Source organism: Manis pentadactyla, chromosome 5 (assembly GCF_030020395.1).
Source record: "Manis pentadactyla isolate mManPen7 chromosome 5, mManPen7.hap1, whole genome shotgun sequence".
In the NCBI taxonomy this organism is placed as follows: Eukaryota; Metazoa; Chordata; class Mammalia; order Pholidota; family Manidae; genus Manis; species Manis pentadactyla.
In genome coordinates, this window is record NC_080023.1 from 111,494,469 (window position 1) to 111,507,241 (window position 12,773).

At 37.2% G+C, this 12,773-nt stretch overlaps 1 protein-coding gene across 5 annotated transcripts in view; it reads left to right on the top strand.

Annotated features, from left to right (window-relative positions):
• LARP1B (La ribonucleoprotein 1B) overlaps positions 1-12,773 on the top strand; it is a 196,098-nt gene that overhangs the window by 98,906 nt on the left and 84,419 nt on the right. For all 5 annotated transcript variants that reach the window (XR_008997858.1, XM_057502607.1, XM_057502608.1 and 2 more), the window contains one exon: positions 197-320. Coding sequence is in view for 4 of the 5 variants with exons in the window: in XM_057502607.1 (XP_057358590.1) it covers positions 197-320 (124 nt within the window). In the remaining variant the exon portion in view is untranslated. The remainder of the gene's footprint in view (positions 1-196; positions 321-12,773) is intronic.

Below are 12,773 nucleotides of genomic sequence, written 5' to 3' on the forward strand. Positions count from 1 at the left end.
TTAGGGTTCTCTGTACCCTTTTTAGATTCTGAATATTAATTGTTATTAAGTATAATATTATATTCTTTATTATAACATCTTTTTTATTCTGTTAATCCCTGTTTTAAAAACTCATTTTCTGAGATTGGTAACAATTATTGCCTGTTGTTTACTCTATTAGCCAGTTTAGTAATTAAATTCCTCCATTCTACTTCAGCAAGAAGTTGAGAACTTTAAGAAGCTAAATCTCATTAGTAAAGAGCTATTTGAAAACCTAACACCTGAACTTCCTTTTGAGCCAAACCAAGAAGTTCCTGTAGCACCTTCACAGTCCAGGCAAGGTATGTAAATCTGCTTTTGTGTAAGTGTCTGCATAGTATTAAAGCAGTTCTGAGCTGTTTTTAAAGTTTGCTTTCTTATTTGTGGAAATATTTAGATAGTTGGTAAAAGACTAGAATTTGAAAACTCAAATTTATTTATCCTTTGGTGAACTTCAGAATATTTTAAACACTTAAAAATATAGATGATTAATTTGGTGAGACAACCTTGTAGTACATGATGAAGTTTGAATCCCACTTACTCTTGGTGAATAGGCAGGTAATCAGAAAGGTCACTAAGGGTCATCTATTATAAAAACAAATCATGCTCTAACCCAGATGCTTACTTAAAAGTAGATTTGGTTGTTTATGTGTCTCATTTGGTTTTGAGATTGTTGGGAATGTTTATCTTGAAATAAAGGAAAATTTTCACTGATTTGCCTGACTCATTAAATACACCACTAGCACCATTCTTTTAAGACCTTATCTTTGTGTGAAAAATGTAAATACATTTGGGAGGGTCATAAATTGAATCTGACATTTTCAGGCAAATGGAACAAATTCTGTTATAGATTTTCCTGAAGACTGGTTTAAGAAAAACTTTTAATTTGGATCAAATATATACCAAAATAGAGCAAATTATATAGTGAAACCCACATGTACCCATTACCTCCCATTAACTACTTAATTTGCTTGACTCCACTCATTCTGTTTACCTCCCACTTAATTATTTTGAAGCAAACTTCCAATCATATTATATTTTTTCATCTCTAAATACTTCTGTGTCTTTAAAAAGAAGAACAATCTCTTTATAATAGTGTCATTATCACATCTAAAATTAATAGTAATTCCTTAGTATCAAATATCTAGTTACTGGTCAAATTTCCTCATTCATCATTAAAAAAAGTCAGGATCCATTTAGTTCCAAACACTGCAATAGGCTGATATTTCTCTTTTAGTCTACAGGTTGCTACTATTTTTTTCCCTTGCAGTTTCTTGTTGAAGAAACTGGATGGTATGTCCTATAGAATTTTGCACATTCTGGATTTTCCTAGGATTACATCCCTATGACATTCAACCTGTTTTCTGTCCTCAATTTCCTATAATTGTTATTTTTATACATGGCCTTGATCAGATTGAGGCTCAAATTTTTGCAAGAATATAGGTAGTATTGAATACTTCTACCAGGAGGCACATAATGCTCAATTGTCTGTCCTTTTATGCATTAGTAACCATTGATAATCATTGCTTGGCACATTTATTTCATAAGGGGCTGTAAAATGATGATAATTCTATTTTTATTATTGTTTCTTAATTTAGTAGATAAAGAGAACTTCCCTTAGTTGGCCATTGTTTTTCTGACATAGGGTTCTTACAGGAAAGTTATTTCCTTCTGTTTATTAGCTTTCAAAGTAATGAGCTGGTTTCATTGGTGACCAACAAGGTTTGGTTTTTTGTTTTATTGCAAAATTGCTATGATACTACATATGTATTAGGTGGATGTCTTGCCTGAGGGTTTCAGCCACAGATAAGTTCACTATGGATTCAGTGAGACTGAGAAATGACAATGGAACATTCTTGGGGTAAAAGCGTTTATACCTGGCTTTATTCTCCTTGTGGTAGGTTGAGCACTAGAATCACGTGTGCGTCCAGCAGCCTGCAGGTCCATAATCCACCCCTGTCTCTGCTTCTGCCCAGAGCACTGAGCAGAGCTCTTTATATAGTGATATTTGCAACAACAAGGGTATTATGCTCAGTGAAATGAGCCAGGGCAGAGCAAGACAAATACCATATGACTTCACTTATTTATGGAGTATAAAAACAAAGCAAAACAGAAGGAACAAAACCACAGTAGACTCATAGACACTGAGAAGGGAATAGTGGTTAACAAGGGGGAGGGGTTGGGGTGGGGATGGGGGGAGGGTAAAGAGGATAAAGGGGCACAATAAATGCAATCACAATATAAATTTGTCACGGGGATGGTGGTACAGCACGGAGAATACAGTTAATGATTCTGTAACATCTTACTAAGTTGATAGATAGTAGATGCACTAGAGGGGGTGAGGATTTAATAATATGCGTAACTAGAACCACTGTATTGTTTATTTGAAACCAACATAAGATTGTATATCAACCGTACTTTAATTTTAAAAAGTTTTCCAATGAAAAAATGAAATAAAAAAAATCTTGATGTCACCTTGATCCCTTTCTTTTTTAACCGCCATAGCCCAGTCTTTGGCATATTACATCCATTACTCTGTAAAATAGATCTAGAATCTAACCACTTCTCACCTCTGCTTCTATCCCTGGAAAAGTCATCCATTGATTAATTACAGAATCTCCCAATCTGTCTCCCTCCTTTCATTCTGGCTACTTTAAAAGGTTCCAGAGTTATCTTTTTTATTTCTTTCCTTAAATTTAAGGTATAATTTATGTTCAGTAATTTCATACTTTTTGCATGTACCACTGGGAATTTTGACAGATGCATACAGTCATGTAAATACCAGCTGTTCAAATTAAAGCACAGTTCTATTATTCCACACCAATTGTCCCATGATTCGTTGTAGTCAGCCCCTGGGCTACCTTTTGGCAGCCTGTTTTCTATTTTCTATCCCTATAGTTTCGCCTTTACTAGAATGTCATATAAATGGAATCCACATAGTATGTGACATTTTAAGTCTGGCTTTTTTCATTTAGCATAATGCATTTGATATTCATCCATGTTTTTGTGTGTTGTTCATTTTTTTAAAATTGGTGAGTAGTATTCCATTGCCTGGATGTAAGCAGTTAGTTTATCACCACTAGTTGAGAGACATGTGGATTGTTTCTAGTTTTTGGTGGTTATGAATAAAGTGGCTATCAATATTTGTTTACAAATTTTTATGTGAATATAAGTTTTCATTTCACTTGAGTAAATATTTAGGGGTGGGATTGCTGGGTCATATGGTAAGTGTATATTTACCTTTATAAGAAACTTCCTGTTTTGCAAAGTGGCTGTACCACCTTGCAGTCCTGCTAGGAAAGTGTGAGGATTCTACTCACTCCATATGCTCACCAGCATTTGATACTGTTAGTTTAAAACATTTTTTTCTATCCTAATAGGTATGTAGTAGTATCTCATTGTGACTAACAATGTTGAACATCTTTTCATTACTTATGTGCTGTCCCTATAATTTTGGTAAAGTGTCTGCTCAAATCCTTTAAAAATTTTTTTATTTTGTATTTTTTACTAAGGTATCATTGATACATTTATGAAGGTTTCACAAGAAAAAGAATGTGATTACTACATTCCCCTTATTATCAAGTCCCCCCCATACCTCATTGTCCATCAGTATAGTAAGATGCCACAGAGTCCCTACTTGTCTTCTCTGTGCTACACTTACTTCCCTGTGACCCCACACACACCATGCACACTAATCACGATCCCCACAACCCCCTTCTCCCTCTCACCCCTCCTCTTTGGTAACTGCTAGTTCTAGTTCCTTCTTGAAGTCTATGAGTCTGCTGCTATTTTGTTCCTTCAGTTTTGCTTTGTTGTTATACTCCACAAATGAGGGAAATCATTTGGTATTTGTCTTTCTCTGTCAGACTTATTTCACTGAGCATAATATCCTCTAGCTCCATCCATGTTGTTGCAAATGGTAGGATTTGTTTCTTTCTTATGGCTGAATAGTGTTCCATTGTGTATATGAACCACCTCTACTTTATCCATTCATCTACTGATGACACTTAGGTTGCTTCCATTTCTTGGCTATTCTAAATAGTGCTGCAGTAAACATAGGGGTGCATATGTCTTTTTGAATCTGAGAAGTTGTTTTCTTTGGGTAAATTCCTAGGAGTGGAATTCCTGGATCAAATAGTATTTCTATTTTTACTTTTTGAGGAACCTCCATATTGATTTCCACAATGGTTGAACTAGCTTACATTCCCACCAGCACTGTAGGAGGATTCCCCTTTCTCTGCATCCTTGCCAGCATTTGTAGTTCCTAGACTTTTCTGTTGGCCATCCTTTCTGGTGTGAGGTGATATCTCATTGTCATTTAATTTGTATTTCCCTGATAATTAGTGATGTGGAGCATCTTTTCATGTGCCTGCTGGCCATCTGAATTTATTCTTTGGAGAAGTGTCTGTTCATATCCTCTGCCCATATTTTAATAGGGTTATTTGCCTTTTGGCTGTTGAGGCCTGAGAGTTCTTTATATATTTTGGATGTTGACCCCTTGTCAGATATGTCATTTACAAATATATTCTCCCATGCTGTAGAATAGAATGCCTTTTTGTTCTGCTGTTGGTGTCGTTTGCTGTACAGCTTTTTAGTTTGATGTAGTACCATTTGTTCATTTTTGCTTTTGTTTCCCTTGCCCGAGAAGATGCGTTCAGGAAAAAGTTGCTCCTGTTTATATTCAAGAGATTTTTACCTAGGTTTTCTTCTAAGAGTTTTTTTTTTCTTCTAAGATTTTTATGGTTTCATGACTTACATTCAGGTTTTTGATCCATTTTGAGTTTACTTTTGTATATGGGCTTAGACAATAATCCAGTTTCATTCTCTTACTGAATTATTATGTAGCTGTCCAGTTTTGCCAATACCAGTTGTTAAGAGGCTGTCATTTCCCAATTGTATATCCATGGCTCCTTTATCTTATATTAATTGACCATATATGCTTGGGTTTATATCTGGGTTCTCTAATCTGCTCCATTGGTCTATGGGTCTGTTCTTGTGCCCGTACCAAATTGTCTTGATTACTGTGGCTTTGTACTAGAGGTTGAAGTCAGGGAGCTTAATCCCCCCAGCTTTATTCTTCCTTCTCAGGATTGGTTTGGCTATTTGGAGCCTTTTGTGGTTCCATATGAATTTTAGAACTATTTGCTGTAGTTCATTGAAAAATGATGTTGTTATTTTGATAGGGATTAGTTTGAATCTGTAGATTGCTTTAGGCAGGATGGCCATTTTGACAATATTAATTCTTCCTATCCATGAGCATGGGACGTGTTTCGATTTATTGGTATCTTCTTTAATTTCTCTCATGAATGTCTTGTAGTTTTCAGGGTATAGGTCTTTCACTTCCTTGGTTAGGTTTATTCCTAGGTATTTTATTCTTTTTTTTTTTAAATTTATTAATTTTGTTGTCATTAATCTGCAATTACATGAAGAATATTATGTTTACTAGGGTCCCCCCTTCACCAAATCCCTCCCCACATACCCCATTACAGTACTGTCCATCAGCGTAGTAAGATGCTGTAGAATCACTACTTGTCTTCTCTGTGTTGCACAGCCCTCCATATGTCCCCCCGCCACATTATACATGCTAATTGTAATGCCCCCTTTCTTTTTCCCCACCCTTATCCCTCCCTTCCCTCCCTTTCTCCCCAGTCCCTTTCCCTTTGGTAACCGTTAATCCATTCTTAGGTTCTATGATTCTGCTGCTGTTTTGTTCCTTCAGTCTTTCTTTGTTCCTATAGTCTTTGGGTTTGAAGTGTGTCTCTTGTAAGCAGCATAGAGATGGGTCTTGCTTTTTTATCCATTCTATTCTGTGTCTTTTGATTGGTGCATTCAGTCCATTTACATTTAGGGTGATTATTGAAAGATATGTACTTATTGCCATTGCAGTCTTTAGATTCATGGTTGCCAAATGTTCAAGGATAGTTTCTTTAGTATCTTACTGTTTAACTTAACTCGTTTATTGAGCTATTTTAAACACTGTCTGGTCATTATTTATTTTTCTCCCTTCTTATTCCTCCTCCTCTGTTCTTTATACATTGGTTGTTTTATTCCGTGCTCTTTTGTGCTTCCTTTAACTGCTTTTGTGGGTAGTTGATTTTATTTTTTGCCTTTAGTTGGTATTTGGTTGGTCAGCTTTCTTTGCTGTGATTTTCTCTGGTGACATCTATTTAGTCTTAGGAGTGCTCCCATCTAGAGCAGTCCCTCTAAAATACCCTGTAGAGGTGGTTTGTGGGAGGCAAATTCCCTCAACTTTTGCTTGTCTGGGAATTGTTTAATCCCTCCTTCATATTTAAATGATAGTTGTGCTGGATACAGTATTCTTGGTTCAAGGCCCTTCTGTTTCATTGCATTAAATATATCATGCCATTCTCTTCTGGCCTGTAAGGTTTCTGTTGAGAAGTCTGATGATAGCCTGATGGGTTTTCCTTTGTAGGTGACCTTTTTCCTCTCTCTAGTTGCCTTTAAAACTCTCTCCTTGTCCTTGACCTTTGCCATTTTAATTATTATGTGTCTTGGTGTTGTCCTTCTTGGGTCCTTTCTGTTGGGAGTTCTGTACACTTCCATAGTCTGATCGATTATTTCCTCCTCCAGTTTGGTGAATTTTTCAGCAATTATTTCTTCAAATACACTTTCTATCCCTTTCTCTCTCTCTTCTTCTTCTGGTACCCCTATAATGCGGATATTGTTCCTTTTGGATTGGTCACACAGTTCTCTTAATATTGTTTCATTCCTGGAGATCCTTTATCTCTCTGTGCGTCAGCTTCTATGCATTCCTGTTCTCTGGTTTCTATTCCATCAATGGCCTCTTGCATCTTATCCATTCTGCTTATAAATCCTTCCAGAGTTTGTTTTATTCTGTAATCTCCCTCTGGACATCTGTAATCTCTCTCCGGACTTCATCCCTTACCTCTTGCATATTTCTCTGCAGCTCCATCAGCATGGTTATATTTGAGCTTTATTTTTAATTCATTTTCAGGAAGACTGGTTAGTTCTATCTCCTTCTCAGGCTTTGCCTCTGTGACCTTGGTCTGTATCAATTTCTTCTGCCTTTTCATGGTGATAGATATATTTGTGGGGTGCTGGCACATGTGTTGGGTAAGAGAAAGTCCCTTCTTGCCAGTTTGTGGCCTCCTTTCCTGTGAGAACAGCGGCCTCTAGCAGCTTGTGCTGGGCAGCTGCATGCAGAAGGGGCTTCTGATCTTGCCCGGCCACTATGGAGTTTATTTAGCTCTGCAGTTGCTGTGGGCATGGCCTGCCTCAGGCTGCTTCTCCAATATGGCGGAGCCGCATTGGAGGGGAACAGGCGGGAGGCTGTTTATTGCAGTGAGGGGCCTCTGAGCTGCACTGCGGCAGTTTGGGTGCCCAGAGCTCCCCAGGATTCCCTGCTGCTGGGCTAGGTATCCCGGGGCACTTCTGTCCAGCTGTGGGGTCCCTGTCCCTTTAAGACTTTCAAAAAGCATTGGCTTTTCTTTGTCCCGGGTGCGCCAGCTGCAGGGACCCACTCACAGGTCTTACTGACCTGTTTCCCTAGTTTCCAGCACCCCACGCATGCACTGTGTGTCTGCGCTCTGGTGCGGATGGCTGGGGCTGGGTGTTTAGCAGTCCTGGGCTCCCTGTCCCTCCCCGCTCCAACTCCTCTCCTTCTGCCGGGAGCTGGGTTGGGGGGCACTTGGGTCCCACCAGGCCGCGGCTTGTATCTTACCCCTTTCACGAGGCACTGGGTTCTCACAGGTTTGGATGTAGTCTGGCTGTTGTCCTGTGTCTTCTGGTCTCTCTTTTAGGGAGAGTTGTATTTGTTGTATTTTCAAAAATGTATGTGGTTTTGGGAGGAGATTTCCGCTGCTCTACTCACACCGCCATCTTGGTTCTGTCCGTATTTTATTCTTTTTGATGCGATTGTGAATGGAATTATTTTCCTGATTTCTCTTTCTGCTAGTTCATTGTTAGTGTACAGGAATGCAACATATTTCTGTGTATTAATTTTGTATCCTGCAACTTTGCTGAATTCAGATATTAGATCTAGTACTTTTGGAGTGGATTCTGTAGGGTTTTTTATATACAATATCATGTCATCTGCAAACAGGCACAGTTTAACTTCTTCCTTGCCAATCTAGTTGCCATTTATTTCTTTGTGTTGTCTGATTGCTGTGGCTAGACCCTCCAGAACTATGTTGATTAAAAGTTGGGAGAGTGGGCATCCTTGTCTTGTTCACAATCTTAAATGAAAAGCTTTCAGCTTCTCACTGTTAAGTATGATATTGGCTGTGGGTTTGTCATAAATGGCCTTTATTATGTTGAGGTACTTGCCCTCTATACACATTTTGTTGAGTTTTTATCTGAATGGATGTTGAATTTTATCAGATGCTTTTTCAGCATCTATGGAGATGATCATGTGGTTTTTGTCCTTTTTGTTAATGCAGTGGATGATGATGATGGATTTTCGAATGTTGTATCATCTTTGCATCCCTTGGATGAATCCCACTTGATCATGATGAATGATCTTTTTGATGTATTTTTTAATTTGGTTTGCTAATATTTTGTTGAATATTTTTGCATCTATGTTCATCAGGGATATTGGTCTGTAATTTTCTTTTTTTGTGGTGTCTTTGCCTGTTTTTTGTATTAGAGAGATGTTGGTCTTGTAGAATGAGTTTGGGAGTATTCCCTCCTCTTCTACTTATTGGAAACTTTAAGGAGGATGGGTATTATGTCTTCACTAAATGTCTGATGAAATTCAGCAGTCGTACCATCTGGTCCAGGGATTTTGTTCTTAAGAACTTTTTTGATTACCAATTCAATTTCCTTGCTGGTAATTGTTCTAGTCATATTTTCTGTTTCTTCCTGGGTCAGCCTTGGAAAGTTGTATTTTTCTAGAAAGTTCTCTTTTTCTTCTAGTTTATCCAGTTTGTTAGCATATAATTTTTCATAGTACTCTCTATTAGTTCTTTGTATTTCTGTGGTGTCTGTAGTCATTTTCTTTCTCATTTCTGATTCTGTTTATGTGTATAGACACTTTTTTGTTGATAAGTCTGGCTAGGGGTTTATCTATTTTGTTTATTTTCTTGAAGAACCAGCTCCTCCTTTCATTGCTTTTTTCTATTGTTTTATTCTTAATTTTATTTATTTCTGCTCTAATCTTTATTATGTCCCTCCTTCTACTGACTTTGCACCTCATTTGTTCTTTTTCTAGTTTTGTTAATTGTGAGTTTATATTGTTCATATGGGATTGTTCTTTCCTGAGGTAGCCCAGTATTGCAATATACTTCCCTCTTAGCATGGCCTTTGCTGCGTCCCACAGATTTTTGTGTTGTTGAATTATTGTTGTCATTTGTCTCCAAATATTACTTGATCTCTGTTTTTATTTGGTCATTGATCAATTGATTATTTAGGAGAATGTTATTAAGCCTCCATGTGTTTGTGGGCTTTTTTGTTTTCTTTGTGTAAATTATTTCTAATTTCATACCTTTGTGCTCTGAGAAACTGGTTGATACCATTTCCATCTGTTTGAATTTACTGAGGCTCTTTTTTTTGTCCTAGTATATAATCTATTCTTGAAAATATTCCATGTGCATTTGAAAAGAGTGTGTATCCTGTTGCTTTTGGCTGTGGTGTTCTGTAAATGTGCATTACGTCCAGCTGTTCTAATATGTTGTTCAGTGGATCTGTCTTCTTGCTTAGTTTCTGTCTGGGAGATCTGTCCTTTGGTGTGAGTGGTGTGTTGAAGTCTCCTAAAATGAATGCATTGCATTCTATTTCCTCCTTTCATTCTGTTAGTATTTGTTTCACATATGTAGGTGATCCTGTGTTGGGTGCATAGATATTTATAATGGTTATATCGTCTTGTTGGACTGACCCCTTTATCATTAAGTAATGTCTTTCTTTGTCTCTTATGACTTTCTTTGTTTTGAAGTCTATTTTGTCTGATACAGGTACTGCAGTTCCTGCTTTTTTCTCCCTATTGAATGAAATATCTTTTTCCATCCCTTTACTTTCAGTCTGTGTATGTTTTTGGGTTTGAGGGGAGTCTTTTGTAGGTAGCATATAGACGGGTCTTGTTTTTTAAACCATTCAGTGAGTCTGTGTCTTTTGATTGGTGCATTCAGGTCACTTACATTTAGGGTGATTATTGATAGGTATGTTCTTCATGCCATTGCAGGCTTTAGATTCGTGGTTACCAAAGGTTCAAGGATAATTCCCTTACTATCTAACAGTGTAATTTAACTCAGTATGATATTACAAACAGAATCTAAAGGTTCTTTTCTTTTTTTTTCCTCCTTTTTCTTCCTTCTCCATTCTTTATATATTAGATATTATATTCCTTACTCTTTTTCTGTCCCTTGACTGACTTTGAGGGTAGTGGATTTAATTTTGCACTTGCGTAGTGATTAATTGTTCTGCTTTCTTTACTGTGGTTTTATTTCCTCTGGTGACAGCTATTTAGCCTTAGGAAAATTCCATGTATAGCAGTCCCTCCAAAATACACTTTGTGGGAGGTAAAGTCTCTCAACTTTTGCCTGGAAATTATTTATTCCCTACTTCAAATGTAAGGATAATTTTGCTGAATAGTGCATTCTTGTTTTGAGGCCTTTCTATTTCATTGCATTAAATATATCATAAAACACCCTTCTGGTCTGTACTGTTTCTATTGAGAAGTCTTGATGATAGCCTGATGGGTTGTCCTTCATATGTGAACTTTTTTTATCTCTAGCTGCTTTTGAAAGTCTGTCCTTATCCTTGATCTTTGCCATTTTAATTATTGTATGTCTTGGTGTTATCTTCCTTTTGTCCCTTACTTTGGGAGATATGTGTACCTCCATGGCCTGAACGACTACCTCCTTCCCCAGATTGGGGAAGTTTTCAGCAATTACCTCCTCAGTGACACTTTCTATCCCTTTTTATCTCTCTTTTTCTTCTCATACCCCTATAATGTTTATATTGTTCCGTTTGGATTGGTCACACAGTTCTCTCAATATTTTTTCATTCCTGGAGATCCTTTTTTCTCTCTGTACCTCAGCTTCTTTGTATTCCTCTTCTCTAATTTCTCTCCTTTACCGTCTCTTCTTCTACATCTAATCTGCTTTTATTTATTTATTTATTTATTTTTAGATAATTATTTTTTATTGAAGGGTAGTTGACGCACAGTATTACATTACATTAGTTTCAAGTGTACAACACAGTGATAAAACATTTATATACATAATTCTAGGTTCCAGCTATCACCCTACCAAGCTGTTACAATATCTTGACTATATTCCTTATGCTATACATTACATCCCGGTTACTCATTTATTTTACCATTGGAAGTCTGTCCTTTTTTTTTTTTTTTTTTTTTTTTGTGAGGGCATCTCTCATATTTATTGATCAAATGGTTGTTAACGACAATAAAATTCTGTATAGGGGAGTCAATGCTCAATGCACAATCATTATTCCACCCCAAGCCTAATTTTCATCAGTCTCCAATCTTCTGAGGCATAACAAACAAGTTCTTACATGGAGAACAAATTCTTACATAATGAATAAGTTACATAGTGAACAGTACAAGGGCAGTCATCACAGAAACTTTCGGTTTTGCTCATGCATTATGAACTATAAACAGTCAGTTCAAATATGAATACTCATTTGGTTTTTATACTTGATTTATATGTGGATACCACATTTCTCTCTTTATTATTATTTTTAATAAAATGCTGAAGTGGTAGGTAGATACAAGATAAAGGTAGAAAACATAGTTTAGTGTTGTAAGAGAGCAAATGTAGATGATCAGGTGTGTGCCTGTAGACTATGTGTTAATTCAAGCTAGACAAGGGCAATAAAACATCCACATATGCAGAAGATTTCTCTCAGAACTGGGGGGTGAGGTTCTAAGCCTCACCTCTGTTGATCCCCAACTTCTCAGCTGATGACCCCCCTGCGACTGTGCCTGTCTTAGGTTGTTCCTCCCTTGAGGAATCTTACCTGTCTCTGGCTAACCAGTCATCTTCCGGAGCCATACAGGGAAATGTAAAGTTGGTAAGTGAGAGAGAAGCCTTATTGTTTGAAATGGTTAGCTTTTTATTTCTTTGCATATTTATGCCCTGTAGCCTCTATGCCCAGCATTTGTCTTGAGGTATCTTTACCACTTGGAAGAATTATGATACTCGGTAAATTTGATATGAGGCACGAATTCTATTTAAGGGATGTAATTAGGAAGGAAGAAGAAAAGCTATAGAAGTAGCAGGCGGAAGAAAACATGGGAAGATTGATTATTTCTTTGACATATTTTCTTGTAGAGTAACTTCAGCATGTATAGGTTTTAAGCTACTACTTAAATTGCGCACACACATTAACATAATAGGAGTATAGTTACATAACCAAAGCATATCTGTAATTACCAGCCATCTCCAGTGAAACCAAGAAAACCAGTTAGGCACCTTAGGCATTTGTGAAAACTTATCTATGATATGGTGGATATTATCCAACTGACCTTGAACAGTCTGAGAGAAATCAGACAAATTAAAACAACCCATTCCTGGGGAATGTTCACATCCCTTATGTTCTTTTAACAGTAAATAGTCTGTAGTTGTAAGATTTTGGAGCGCTACAATTTGCACTTCTCCTAATTCTTGGTTGAGTTCCAACAGTATAGACCCAGTCAAATTTGTTGTTTTACTGTATGCACAGGCCAGCTTAGATATCTCCTTCATTCCCATGGCAAGTCCAGGAGCTGGTGGGATGAGTGCATCTACAGCTGTAGCAGTGCGTGGATCTTTGTTGGG